This window comes from Alnus glutinosa, chromosome 7, assembly GCF_958979055.1.
Source record: "Alnus glutinosa chromosome 7, dhAlnGlut1.1, whole genome shotgun sequence".
Taxonomy (NCBI): domain Eukaryota; kingdom Viridiplantae; phylum Streptophyta; class Magnoliopsida; order Fagales; family Betulaceae; genus Alnus; species Alnus glutinosa.
This window is the reverse complement of record NC_084892.1, coordinates 14270923-14285000: the sequence shown is the minus strand read 5'-3', so window position 1 is coordinate 14285000 and position 14078 is coordinate 14270923. Positions and strand designations below refer to the sequence as shown.

The window sequence follows — 14078 nt, the reverse complement described above, 5'->3', positions numbered from 1 at the left end:
TTTAATTTAAAATCCCTCTTGCCTTTTTCCTGGGTTAGTGGCAATGATTTATTGTTCTACTCCAAATTTAGGATTACAAGAATTTTTTTTTTTTTAATAAATTCACTTCTTTTTTTTTCTTTCTTTTCTTAAAGGTGAGCGTTGAAACATTTGTGTTTTCTAAATCATTTCCTTTTCACACTCTTACGCAGAATAGAGACAGAGTGTGTATTAGATAAGGATGAAAAGCCACAGCACTTATGTGCCACCCCCATATGTTCCTTTGGGACAGTCAGATGCAGCTGTGGAGATTGTTCCATGCACTGAAGACATCCCTATGCGTGGTCACAGCAGTGATGGACCGACACAATGGTCTTCTGGAATCTGTGCTTGTTTCGATGATATGCAGAGCTGTACGCTACTTTCTGCCTTGTGACCTTGATTTATCAGAAGCAAAATTATGAAGGTGCCTCTTGAATATGACAATTAATGTACGGGGTTTATGTTCTGTGAAACTTGGCTGAATTCTTTTTCTACGAATGTATTAAATATATGATAAGAATCCAAATTCCTACCATTACTTAGCAACGTAAAAGCTAAAATAAATGCGCTTTTTAGAGTCAAAGTCAGTAGATGAGAGGTGTGTGGTCAAGTTGTAGATTTAGGTCACCAAAAGATGTTTCTATCTTTTGTGAGTGATTGATATAAATTTGTGTTACAATTGGGATGTTTAGAACATGCTTGGTTGTTCTGCTACTAATTTATATGAACTTCAATTGTTTTCTTTAAAAGTTGGAGAAACATCGAATATGCGGTAGTTGTTGTAAGAAAGAACAATTTGGTAATGGGGACATAGTGTTAAGGTGTGACAAAAACACTAATCTTCTAGTATAATACTGAAGAAATCTTTTCTGCTGTTCAACTTGGGCTAGGAGTGTGCTTAGATTATCATTTGTAGTGAAGACAAGCTTTGTTGGGCCCCTTCCAAGAGAAGGATGTGTAAAGTTAGATCATTCTATAATGCTTTACTTCCTCATGATTGCACTTCTTTCCCTTACAGTATTTGGTGGAATAAAGCTCATTTGAGTGGCTTTCTTTGCTTTGACAGCCACTTTAGGGAAGATCCTTGCAATGAATGATTTAAGGAAGCGGCATATCATTGTAGGAGATTGGTGTTGCATGTGTAAGAAGAGTGAGGAAACCGTTGATCATCTTTTGTTCCAAAGCAAGATAGCTAGTGCCTTATGAAACTCTATTTCCGGTCTTTTTGGTATAGAGTGGGTCATGCCTCGACGAGTGGTAGACCCTGGCTTGTTGTAGAGGGCAATTTGGGAGACGTCATACATAAGCAGTGTAGAAGTTTTTTTTTTTTTTTTGGTGTGGTTGGACAGAACGCAATAATTGGAGTTTTGAAGATTGTGAGAGACGGTGACGGAATTCAAGACAGTTTTCTTCAAAACCCTTACATTGGACAGCTGCCTATAATTGTTTCAATATTTCTGGTGTTCTTGATTTTCTTGATCTTTTATTTATTTTTTCTTGATTGGTGTCTTTCTTGTATACTTTCTTTATACTTGGATTGTGCATATCTTGGAGAGTTGTACATATCTTGGAGAAAAAGATCATGTATGACGGGAGAAAAAGAAAAAAAGTTCAGCTGAATCAAACTGGGATTCTGCTTAGAGCTGCCATTCAAGATGGTAATCCTCATTTGGCCACCGCCTTAGGGATCTTAGGCGTGGCCGAACTACCCCCCTAGGGCTGCGGGGATGGTTCAGCCGCCCCGGAAGTCCTCTTTTGGGTTTTTAAATTGCGCAACTTTTTTCTTTACATAGAAACTAGTGGTTATGCGGAAATGAACTGTGGTTTGAGTTTTAATTTGATATAGGTCCTGGCATTCGTTCTTTATCATACATTCCTTTTAAATCCATTATTCTTGTAAAGTGCGAATAATTTCATTTTCTGTGTTTTGTCAAACTATGGGTCCATCAATTGGAACCCGAATGAAACAATTCAAGAATTGGAAAATCATCATTAAACAAGTTTCAATTTTGGTTGGAATATACCATGGTACAAGAGACTTAATTATTTTGCTGATCTCCCTTGGTTTTTGCCCCATGCCCACGGAGCAGTTCCATGCCCCATGACGCAGAAGTTAGACTGGGCCTAACATGTAGTAACCACTCTTTTACAATCTGGCCACTGCTGAGGTCTCCTTTCTATTGTAATTTCTGATCAATTCTCAAACGATAAATGTAGCTTTTGTTGGTCTAATCCCCAACAGACACATCATCCTCATCTTTTGTCAAGGAAATCTTATCCTTGTTCAATTCTTTTTTAGTGCACTCATATACATGTTTATCCGAAAGAGAGAACAGGGTTGGGAAGTGGAATATTAGGAGAAATTCAATGATGAAATATTTCATTTTGATGTGATTTTTAGAGGTCAAATAAAATAAAAGCCAAGATAGAAGAAATGTGGAACATAGTATAAAACGTTTGATGTTTTTGTAAACAAGAAAGGTAACAATGGGAAGTCTGCTTCAATGGTATATAACATGATTAAAACAGTTAATTCTTCTTTGTTCTTCTCATGTTTGAAATCAGAAAAGCATACTTCTTTGTTTTGGGGATTAAGGTGGAGTGTCTGTGACATGACTTCTCTGATTGACATACGAATACTATTGTAGTAAGTTAAGCGTAGGTATAAGTTTAAGTATTTAATTATAGTCAGTGAGTGGATATCATTTTAATATTATATAAATGGGAAACGTTATTTGTCCTTTAGGTCTGTAATCAATGATTTGAGATTATAAGCTGACTAGTTATTTATATGGTACAGGTTGTGTAGGTCTTTCTTGTCCTTGCTTGCTTTTTGGAAAAAATGCAGAATTGCTTGGTTCTGGAACTCTGATAGGATCATGCATGACCCATTTTGTTTTGTGGGCTCTTTTCAATTCTCTCTGTTGCTTGTTGACTAATGGCGTCTTGTTGGAATTACCCGGATGCTTTATTGCATTTTACGCTTGTGGCTACCGTAGGACCCTACGATCAAAGTACAATTTACAGGTATAGCTTTAGCATCTTTGCAGCAGATATTTTCTTGTCAATGATTAAGCATTTAGACTTTTGATTTCCATTGTTACAAGCTAATTTTTTCTTTACTGGCTAGAGTTCAAAGCTACTTAAGGTTTTGATTAATTTGTGAATGGGTCTTTTTATGAAAAAATGGCAAACCCACCGCCCCGCCCCCCCACCCCAGCCCCCAGAACTTCAAGATTTCTTTGATTATGTGGGTAGCATTTGAAAATGGAAATTTGATCCCTTGATCTGCATCATACTTTGGTCAGAGTACTGCTGTTTGAATCCAGTGATACTTGTGCTAAGTTACACAGCTACCTGCCAAAGAAGCTCTGTCTGTCTATTTTCCAACAAAGAAGTTTGCAATTTCAATTTTTCTAGAGGGTTTTTTGGCGAAAATGTTGAAGAGTGTGTGTGCCTGAAAATGAATATCATGTCTTCCATAACCTTGAAATGTGAAGACATGGAACAAAACTTAAGTGTGGCTATTCTCTTCATCGGAAACCATACCAGAAATTGCTAGGCCTCCTATCTATGATGAGGAAATTCTGGATGATTTGTCTGTGTCGGTCATGTTTAGATGATAAGAACATTTCAATTTTGCTAGTCTTTTTGTTGTTGAAGCCAAGAGCTATCAAGTGATGGTTGCTCTCAAGTTCTTTGGCCATGCTTATGAGGATTGGTTTTCTGTTGGGGTGTTTGTACATGAACTTACTTTTGGGGTACACATAAGTTGAAAATTGGATAATGATGCAGTAGAATGAATGTTGGATAATGATGCAGTAGAATGAATACTAAATGTGTGGCTACCAGGTCCTTAATTAAGTTGAAATTGCAGCGTCTTGAAATTGATTGTCATTTGTTCTTTTTGGTATTAGTGTTGCTTATTTAAGTTTTGTCTTGAAAATGGTAGCTGTTTAGTGAGTTGTGGAATAGGGAGTGAGTCTAGTGTTAACGTTGCTTAGTAAGTTGTCTTGAGAATTGTCTTTAGAACATCTAGTTAGTGTATTTGTTTTGGAAGTGGTCTAGCATTTACTGTAAGTCTTTGACTAGTCAAGTTTTGTTATCCTTATATATATCAATGAGAAATGAGGAGATAGGGAGTATCCTTTGATTCTGAAGAAAGTGTTTGCAAATTTGTCTGGCTTTTGGAGTTGTGATTCTTTCTAACAATGAAGCGTATTGCTTGGTTACATTGAGACTATTGAGCGACAGCTGCAAATTGTAGCACTGAGTGGCATCGGCGGTTAGTAATTTTGAGCAGCATTCACTACCCACAGTGAATTGGCATAAATATTGCATAGCGATTACAAGTTAGATTACTCTTAATGGCCACTTTTGCAATGTCACTGTAAATGCAATTTGTGGCGATGATCATGCTCTGGCTTACCATTTCTTTTTCATGTCTTCTTCTGAAGGAAGCACCATGCGGGGACTTTGTTACTCATTTTTTCTGCCATTTGTGTGCAATTTGTCAAGAGTACCGGGAAATCCGTGAAAGGTCTGGTGATATCAGACACCCTGATCTGAAGTTGGCCGTAGTCACAGCTCCACCAGTCCAGACAATGGAATCGGTTTCGGCGGAGTAATGCAATAAGCCTATATAATGTATGTAACTTGCGACTTTAATCAGTGAGATCAGCCGTGGGTTTTGGGTTGTACTTTGTGCCTCATGTCTGGGATTTCTCTTTATAGTATGTAGTCTTCTTGGCTGTGTCATGGGTGGGTAATTATAAGTTTTCTAATACATTTGCCAATAACTGGATAATGAAAGGCTATTTTCTTTAAAAGTAGTTTCTCTTGGTTTTTTAATGGAGAATCGGGACTAGTATATTTGTGTAGACTTAAAATGAGTTTGAACATGCGATTTGTACCAGGATTAGAGGAGACTATAGTAAGGTAAGGGAAGGATCCTCCCATTATCGACCAACAAAATTAAGAGTCTTCATCCCTCCTTATTACGTGCTTACACGGGAACACAAGACCATTACGTAGTGCTTGTAATCATAATATCACCTATCAAGCGTTATGGGTCTAACACCTGAACCAACGGTGGCAAATGGTGGCCGTGGCCGTGGTTAGTATTATAGGGCATTGTTTAATGTTCACGGTAGAAATTGACACATCCAGGAAGATGATGCAGAAAATTCATGTGGACAGAATGCAAGAATTCAACCTAAGGCAATCAAATTAGATTTCCTTTGGATTTGACGGTGATATCCTAATGGACCAGGTAAATCAATTCTTAAGGGCTATGATTGTTTCGGCGTAAAATAGTTTCTGAAAAATGTTTTTCGTATATTTTGATGTTTGGTGCGACAAAAAATAATAGTCATATCAACAATAGTCTGTTTGACCAACAAATCTTCTTTAGTTTCGGAAAATGATTTCAATTTTTAAATTTCTTAAATTATTTTTTAAATTTGAGTTTCTAATTTTCAAACCATTAGACCTACCGAGCCACTGACGGACAACGTTGGACTACCAATGAGCCACTCCCGGACCACTATCAAACCACCACTAGGCTACCGTCAGCCCGCGCCGAACAATCACTAGACCACCCGGTGTCTGCTAAATCATTGTCCGAACACAAATTATTAGTTGTTTTTTATATATATTAATACTTTTATGTCGTAAATAAAAATTGATTTTTATAGTTTAATATGATTGAATGAAAATATATATAAAAAACATTTGTAATTTTTCAAACGCACAAATGCCATGAAATATTTTCAGTGGAAAACATTTTATGCCGAAGCAAACGAAGATTTAAAGTTTGATTAAACTCCTATGCATCAAAGGGTTTTAATGGCCTCATTTCAGATTAGATTTAGATCGTCAGTCTATGATGATCAAATGGAGGCTCTTACTTGACTTGGACAAGTATCGACAGTTTTAGCTTTGAAGTCATAATTGGAGAGCATATCTATTATCTAATAGTAATAGGTTGAGGGGGTTATCAGAGAGAAACAATTTAAGTTGTTTCGTAAGTGCCGAGTGGGGTGAAAGATGAGATAAGATTATATCTTTGAGGAATATGTATTAGAGTAGTAGAGAATATATGAGACCCTTTGGGGAAGACGGTGGGAGAAGTAATAAATGCATAATTTAGGTTTTCAATGGAATCCTAAATTTCAGGCAAAAAATAAAATTCCAGTTCAGAAAACAAGCACTGCCTAAATGCAAGAGAGGAGGGAGAAATGATTATGTTATTATTGTGACAACAATTGTCTCGCTCCACCCTAAGTTGTACATCATGTGGGGAATGAATTTTTTTTCAGGAAAAGAAACAAGATAGTTGTTTAGAATGGACAATAGGGTAGGGGAGGAATTAAACCTCTCTAAAAATATTTTTGAAGGGTCTTAAACCTACTGCTAGTTGCTTTGGTGGACGAAAGGGAGGTTAGTAAATTCAATTGGGTGGAAAAAGGGAACTGCTTAATTAGTTAAGAAGAAGATTCTGCCTTTAATGAAGGTGTGCAAATTCTTAAATTGTTGCAAATCAATTTAAAAACTAAAAAGAGGGATCACAGCCTGTGTATGTTAGACCTTTACAAGTATTCCTATTGTTAAGTTTGTATCGGCTCATTTCGGTGATCAAAATAAGGGTTAAAACTTTTTAAACACACGAGTGTTTTGGTGTAAAGTTTAGGGTTTGAAATTTCAAGATTTCATAGTAGCGTCAAATAGTCGTCCTAACGCAACACAAAGTGAAGGAATTTCAAGAACCAACCCGTGAGCATTGTTAGATAGACATCCTGACGCTACTAGTGAAAGGTGACTTCTAGGAGCACATGTTCAAAGCTGAACTTGCCTATATCATTGTTAAAGATGGCACTCGACTAGTTTTGAGTTAAATATTATTTAGCCTTTCTCGACTAACAATTATTTTTTATAAGGTACTACGAACTAACAAGTGTTATAATTTGGCCTTTCAAACTGTCAATTTGTCATAATTAAGGCACTCCGTTAGAAGCTGCCGTCTATTAGGATGAAAAATTGGTCACGTGCGCACATGACCACTTAGGCTAGATTCTCTCCATTTTGCCCTTGTGGGGATAAATATAATTTGGCCCCCTTAAACTAATAGCCATTTTTTGTTTAGCTCCATGAAACTTAATATATTAAAATATAAATATATAAAACCTAAAAATTAAAAAGTTTAAAAATTATTATAATTTTTTTTTAAAAAAAAAAAAAAGAAAAAAAGAAAGGGGGTGTTTATCTAACCAGTAGCCATCTCTTTGGGGGAGGAAGGTGGCCTGTGAGCCACCATCGGCCCCATCTAGGGTGACTTGTTAGCCACCCCATTGGTCGGGGGTGGCTCGGAGGCCACCCTCTACCTTTAGGGTGGCTCACAACCACCCCAGATGGGGCTGCGGTGGCGTGTAGCCATCCCATGGGTTGGGGTGGTTGTCTTTTTCTTTTTCTTTTTCTTTTTAATTTTATTTTAAAAAAAAATTAATATGCTAAGAATATATATAACAGTGATATATGCCATCATTTTATTTTATTTTTGTGAAAGTAGTTGAGCATATTTTATATATAAGAAACGATTTAAGCACATAACTCAACAAAGATAATATCACCAATACAATGGGAAATTTCTTTAATGAAAACCTATTTCTCACTAGGATAGATACATTCCTTCGCAAGACGATGGGCAATTCCATTGGCAAAACGTCTGGTATGATTAACCTTCTACTGTTGGAGAACATTTAAGATCCCACGAGCCTCCTCAATTAGATGACCATATTTAACTCAAATTATAACATTCTTTCCTCATTGACTGCACCACCTGGAGAGCATCTCCTTCCAACTTCACCCGTTGATGCCCCAGCTCACTACAGAACAGAATAGCTTGCCAAGCGGTTGTGGCTTCAGCAATAACCGGCTCAAGAATATAGCCATTTAGGGCAGACAAGGCAACCAAGACCTCACCTTGACAATCTGAAATTAATGTGATCATTCTATTGGTAATGACACGTGGTACACTAATGGAATCCATTAAGTATTTTGACGAAATTTGACTATAGGGACTAAATTATTATTTTGGCCTACCCAAGTACTTTTAAATCATTTTTTACATTGCAATGAGCGATTTGTAATAATTTCGGCCCACAAAGACAAATTTTGCATTTATCCTTAGATATTTAAAAAAGAAAAATAGATTTTTTTCTTTTTCTTTCAAAAAAAAAACAAAGTCTTTTTTTACTAATAGAGACCAACTAAATTCCTTCTATTCTAATTTGATCCGTTCTCTCTCCTCTTTTTGTCTTCTTTCCTGTGCAAACCGATTTGGGGGGAGGCCAAAAGCTTCCCTCCCCCCCCCCCCTCCCCCCCCCCCCCCCTCCCCCTCCCCCTCCCCCTTACCTGTTACCTTCACCTTCCTCGCAACCCCTTCTTTCTCTCCTTCTCCTCTATTCGCCTATCAAACTAGCCACCCAAATTCTATGAGAGTTTTCTCTCGTGCCAATCACCCAACTACTGTTTCCGCCTCTTTTGAGGTTTCTATCTTGCCGAAATTTCTTCTGGCTTTTTTTCTTCTAGCTCTGCTCTCAACACAGAGCTCACCGGTTTATCCCGTCTCCTTTCACCGTGTTTTGTGCGTTTTTTGGTTAGTTTTTTGGATCGAAATCTTAGGATCTAGATCTACTATTTCTGGCCTATTTTCACTCTTCACGCGCCTCACCAGTGGGTTCGCCGGCGTCTTCCGAGTCCTTCGATGGTCGTCGTGCTCTCTTCTACTGCCCATTCGCCGGAGCGTCTCCTGCACGCGCCAGGGATCTTTCTGGCGCGTGTGGACTACGTCTCCTCCTACCGCCTCTCCCTGCGACGGCTTGTGGCGTTCTTCGGTGGCTCCAGCGTCTCTCACTGTCGAGAGGCCTTCCTCTGGCCGCGTGTGGCTCTCACGCGCCACCAGAGGTGGCTCCCACTCCTCTCCCCTCCGGGCCTCTGTTGTTGGCTTTTTCCTTGTTTTTGTGTTGTTTCAGCATGTTTTTTGTAATATTTTAACTGCTTTCTGTCTTTATATTTTCTGTGGTTGGATTTTGGTCTCTCTTGCAGACCCTTTCTCTAGAGATTTTGATATGTATTTAGTTGTGTCTGCTGTTCTCTGTTACTCCCTTTACTGAACCAGTGCCCACCCAATCCTCTTTTTAGGATTGTTTTGGACTGGGTGGAAGGCCTCTGTGCGGGTCATGCCCCAGTTTTTCACTGGTTTGGTCTTTAGTCCAACTTGTTTGGACTATTCCTTGGATTTTTTCAAGGTTGATAGGGCCGGGACATTTTTAGTTCTTCAGGAATTGAGAAAACACCCATTCCCTCCTTGTGATAGGCATGACTGTTTCATATTTGGGTTATTGTTGGGGTTTCCCACCCCTCTGTTTTCATTTCTTGTAACCTGCTCTTGATGAATGAAAGTGGTATTTACACACACACACACACAAAAAAAAAAAAAAAAAAAAAAAAAAATTCCTTTTATTCTATCTTCCAAGCGCCACTTGTATATGAAGATAAGGTTATATGCGAACGTCCAATGAATCACGCGCGCGCGCGCGAGAGAGAGAGAGAGAGAGAAAGAGAGAGAGGGAGATGGCAGAAGCTTGGCATGTGTTATCAGCAAGAAACATCAACCCCATTCCCAGTCCATTCCCAGCTAAGGCTAAATCCCTCAAGTTGCCGTCTCAGTCTTTAAGAATCAGAGCTTCTTCAAAAAGAAATGGAGGATTCTCACGGTATTTTCATTTGAGAGTAAATCTTACCTTTCTTCTTTGAAATTCTTGTGTTGCAAGCAATTGCAAATTCATCATCTAAGCAGCATATAATTAAATCCATAGAAGATGCATGCATGATATGCCTTGATTATCACATTCTTCCACTCTGCACGGGAAGCATTTTTTCTTCAATTCCCAACAAATTAAGAAAAACAGTGGCAGGACTCCACGCCGTCTGATCACAATATCACCATCAGATGGAAGATGGCATGGGAAGTGGACCTGCGACTACCTTCTCTCTCTCCGAGACTTGCGCTTGCAAGATTTGGTGGAAGGTGGACAACATAAAGATGCAAGGGTTTTTGTCCAACTCTGCGTCCACAAGGTATTTGGAAAAGGTTTGTTTGCACGATTTGTTTCATTGATCTTTAGCCAAATTATATACAACGTTTTGAGATTACAGATGGAAAGAAAGACGATGTGTTATCAACTGAATGCTATTTTCCTTCTTGGAGTTGCAAACCATTTGCTGATTTGATTGTACTTTACTTGTATATGCTAGCTGTTGGTTGATTGAGAATTTCCTTGTTGAGTTTTGTTGTTTCTTTGTGAAAGTGTTTTCTCATTACACCCCTGCAAGCGAGACAAGTGGCATATGACGTTGAACTTGGTATGCGGGAGAGAGAAATGAGATGACGCAACCGATTTGGTGAAGATGTTAGCCAAATTATCTTTGCTGGAAAGGAAGCGCACGACTAAGGTCTTGGAGGCAACCTTATTGTAGACAAAATGAAAGTCGATTTCGATGTGCTTGGTATGGGCATGAAAGGCTGGATTTGCCGTTAGATACATGGCGCCAATGTCGTCGTGCCATAAGGTAGGAGGAATGAGGAAAAAATGCCTAGGTTACGAAGCATTGATTGAAGGCAGATGTGTTCATTAGCAGTGATAGCCAGTGTGTGATATTCAGATTCAGTGCTTGAGCGGGCCACCGTTCATTGTTTGTGAGAGGACCCAGAAATGAGAATGGGCCCAAGGATGATACAGAAGCCGCCGGTGGATTTTCAGTCATTTGGGCAGCCATCCCAATCAGCGTCATAATATGCTTGAAGAGCGCAAGATAGAGATCGGCAAAGTAGCAAGCCGTAGGAATTAGTAGATCCAAGTTCCAATATGCGGTCACTTATGTGGGAGTACCAGGCACGAGGGGCTTGTTCTAAGCCATAGAGTGACTTTGTAATTTGCACACATGATGAGGAAATTGATAATGAATGAAGTTGGGAAGCTGATCCATGTACACCTTCTAAGAGCCAACCATGCAAGAAGGCGTTCTAAACATCAATCTGACAAATACACCAACCAGATGATATGGGCAAGGGAGAGAACGAGGTGAATGGTGGTAGGCTTGACCTCTAGGCTGTATGTGTTGCCAAAATCGACTCTAGGTTGTTAGTAGAAACCTTTGGCAATGAGATGAGCTTTGTGATGATCGGTGGAGCCATCAATTTTGTGTTTGATGCGAAAAACCTATTTGTAGCCAACTATGTTCATGTCGAAGGAGGGGGGAACGAGAGTCCAAGTGTCGTTGCGAAGTAAGGCATCAAATTCAGTGTCCATAGCTTCATGCCAAGCAAGGTGCTTTGGAGCTGTCAAGTATGAGGTAGGTTCGATGTCATCGAAGCAAGAGGTGGCAAGAAGAGCCTTGGGCAGCGGATAGTGGACAAGACCCTCGGGAAGGACCTTGGACTTGAAGAAGTTCTTCGATCGGGTTTGCATGGCATGTTGTGGTGGAGGAGGCTCCAAGGACATAGGTGCAACCAATGAACAAGGAGAAGAAACAATATTAATAGGATCAGGTACCGGGGGAAGGGGCGGAGGAAGGTGGGTTTGTTGGTCGAGCGGTAGGAGACTGTGGGAGATGGGACTGTCTCTAGCTTGGTCAAGTGGGTGGCGTGTGGAGAAGGAGGCATGGTTTGGTTATGGTGGATGAAAAGGGATGATGGTGTGTGAGAGAGATGAGTGGGTAGAGAATGACTTCTTGAGTGAGGGAAGAAACTGTTGGGAGAGGAGTGGGAAGCAAAAGGAAATGAAGATTTGTCAAAACTTCGATTAGAGATTCAAATTGTTTAAGTCGAAGGTAATGTGATGGGTAGCACCTGTGTTAGGATACCGATTTAGGTTCCGAGTTTGTGAGGATGCAGTAGTGTAAGCAGTGAGGGTAAGGCCATCAGCTTGATAAGCTTGGTCAAACCTCTGGTAGCAAAAAAGGGCTGTGTGGTCCATTTTGCCATAGACTTGGCAAGTGGGCTTGGGGCCCGAATTGGGGTTCCTTTCAGTGGAATCCGAATGGCCACGGGAAGACACGATTTGATTATTACCATGCCCCCGTGATCTATTGCAGTGATGGGAGGAGGTGTGGTTGGAACTGCGGTGTCCCCCTCCGCCATGGTGGGAGTTTTGGCTGCGTGTGGCAATGTTGGCAAGGAGAAAGACTAATTCTGACAGCTGGTGCTATCGCTCAAGCCTCATCTCATGGGCAAGCAGGTGATCGAAGAGGTCTCCCGTGGTGAGAAGATCCACTCGAGTTGTCACGAAGGTGACAAACTGGTCATATTTGGGACCCAGGCCGGCAAGTAGGTAGGAAGTGAACTCGAAGTCCTTCAATGACTGGCCGGCAACAGCAAGAGTGGTGGCGATTTGCTTAAGGTGCTGGAAGTATTCGGTGATGGAGGAGGAAAGAAAGACAAGATGTGATATCAATTGAATGATATTTCCCCTTCTTGGATTTTCTAGCTGTTTGCTGATTTGATTGTGCTTTCCCTGTATATGCTAGCCGTTAGTTGATTGAGAATTTCCTTGTTGAGTTTTGTTGTTTCCTTGTGAAAGTGTTTGCTCATTAATGAAAACCCAATGTCCTATATTATGAAGTAATGAATCTACCTAATGATGTCCCTTTTGATTTACCAGCACGCCAGCTTTGGTCTTTCTGTGGAAGGAAGGATTCTCACATCCTTCACTAGAAAATGTAGTATCTGCTCCTCACCATACTGCAGAGAGGTAATTATTTATTGTTTGAGAAAAATATTTAATGAAATTTAGTTGGACAACCTGTTTCCAATGGGAACAATAAGCTAAGAAATAGGTGCAGAACTTGCATGGCTAACTTCTTGTTGTATCTGATGTGACAGATTGATACAAACTTCAATGTATGGGTTCTGCCTCCAAGCAGAGAGAATAGTGCAAACCAACTACCTGAAATTGGGGGCGACGATCCATCATTAAGTCTCGAAACTCTCTCTCTCTCTCTCTCTCTCTCTCTCTCTCTCTCTCTCTATATATATATATATATATATATATATATATATCACCTTCATCTTAAAAATGAGATTTAACATGGTTGCCTTAGCAGGTGATCTATGTTAAACCCGGATATGAAGCTGACCTTGATTCACTAGTACAAGAGACAATTCGTCTCGCCATCTCAGTAAAAGTATGACTAACTTTTTTTCCTATCTTTTTCTTCTTCTTTTTTTCCTTTTTTTTTTTTTTTTTTTTTTTTTTTGTTTTTTTTTTGTTTTAATTAGTAAAAGTATGACTTACTTACATAAGAAGTTATGGGAGTCTTTGGAGACTAAATTCTTAAAAGCTATATTGCAGGATACTTGCTCAGAGTTATGCGAGAGATCAGAACCTACATTGCAATGTAATCTTGTTTTTTATTTATTTTTCTGACAATCGATGCAAGTAAGGCTTTCACTGAATTTACTCTTTACAGATGCTGGTGAACAAAATGTGTCTTCTCCTGATCAGCGGTGGTCTAAACTCCTGGAGCTGAAGAATCACAACTTACATATGTAACTGTTATAAAATAAAAATCTAGAAACTACATAATTAAAAAAACCCGAATAACAATCAGTATGTGAGTGATTGGACTCTTGGACAACAAGGTAAATTTGAATTTTTCTCTTAGATAAATATTGCATCCCACTTATACAATAAGTTTTGCAAAGGAAATATAACAATTTATCCTCAAGATACCATTATGCTCGAATGTAGTGTGCAGATTGAAAATTCTGAACAATACTTTGAACAAGAATTGTGTAACAACATAGAAGAAGAGAAGGAAAAAAGTGTATTATTAAATTTCTGGAGACTATCTTTTATAGAATTATAAGAGCAGTTTATTGCTTTTGAGAACGTAATTTATTACTGTGAAAAATCTGACATGACAGATGAAATATCAATTTTTTAATATCAAAATGTGACCGTTGGAACAATAGTTTTTTACGGTTAAAATGTGAT

General features: G+C 39.1%; 2 protein-coding genes across 6 annotated transcripts in view; both read left to right on the top strand.

Moving 5' to 3' along the window:
* Positions 1-4850, top strand: part of LOC133874041 (protein PLANT CADMIUM RESISTANCE 10) — a 5610-nt gene extending 760 nt beyond the window's left edge. For 2 of the 3 annotated variants that reach the window (XM_062311869.1, XM_062311870.1), the window contains exons 2-4: positions 192-392; positions 2822-3048; positions 4479-4850. In XM_062311869.1, coding sequence (XP_062167853.1) covers positions 221-392; positions 2822-3048; positions 4479-4649 — 570 coding nt within the window. In that variant the 5' untranslated portion in view covers positions 192-220 and the 3' untranslated portion in view covers positions 4650-4850. The remainder of the gene's footprint in view (positions 1-191; positions 393-2821; positions 3049-4478) is intronic. The other variant, XM_062311871.1, reaches the window with a different exon arrangement.
* Positions 4851-9596: 4746 nt separating this feature from the next.
* Positions 9597-13751, top strand: LOC133872249 (large ribosomal RNA subunit accumulation protein YCED homolog 2, chloroplastic). 3 transcript variants are annotated; one of them, XM_062309718.1, is made up of 7 exons: positions 9597-9797; positions 9993-10161; positions 12744-12833; positions 12965-13054; positions 13186-13266; positions 13434-13479; positions 13587-13751. In XM_062309718.1, the coding sequence occupies exons 1-7, from the start codon at positions 9655-9657 to the stop codon at positions 13595-13597; spliced, it is 630 nt and encodes a 209-aa protein (XP_062165702.1). In that variant the 5' UTR covers positions 9597-9654; the 3' UTR covers positions 13598-13751. The 3 variants fall into 3 exon arrangements, with proteins under 3 accessions (XP_062165702.1, XP_062165701.1, XP_062165700.1); XM_062309717.1 differs by having other exon boundaries at positions 9598-9797; positions 9999-10161; positions 13552-13751; XM_062309716.1 differs by having other exon boundaries at positions 9598-9797; positions 13552-13751.
* Positions 13752-14078: the final 327 nt, after the last annotated feature.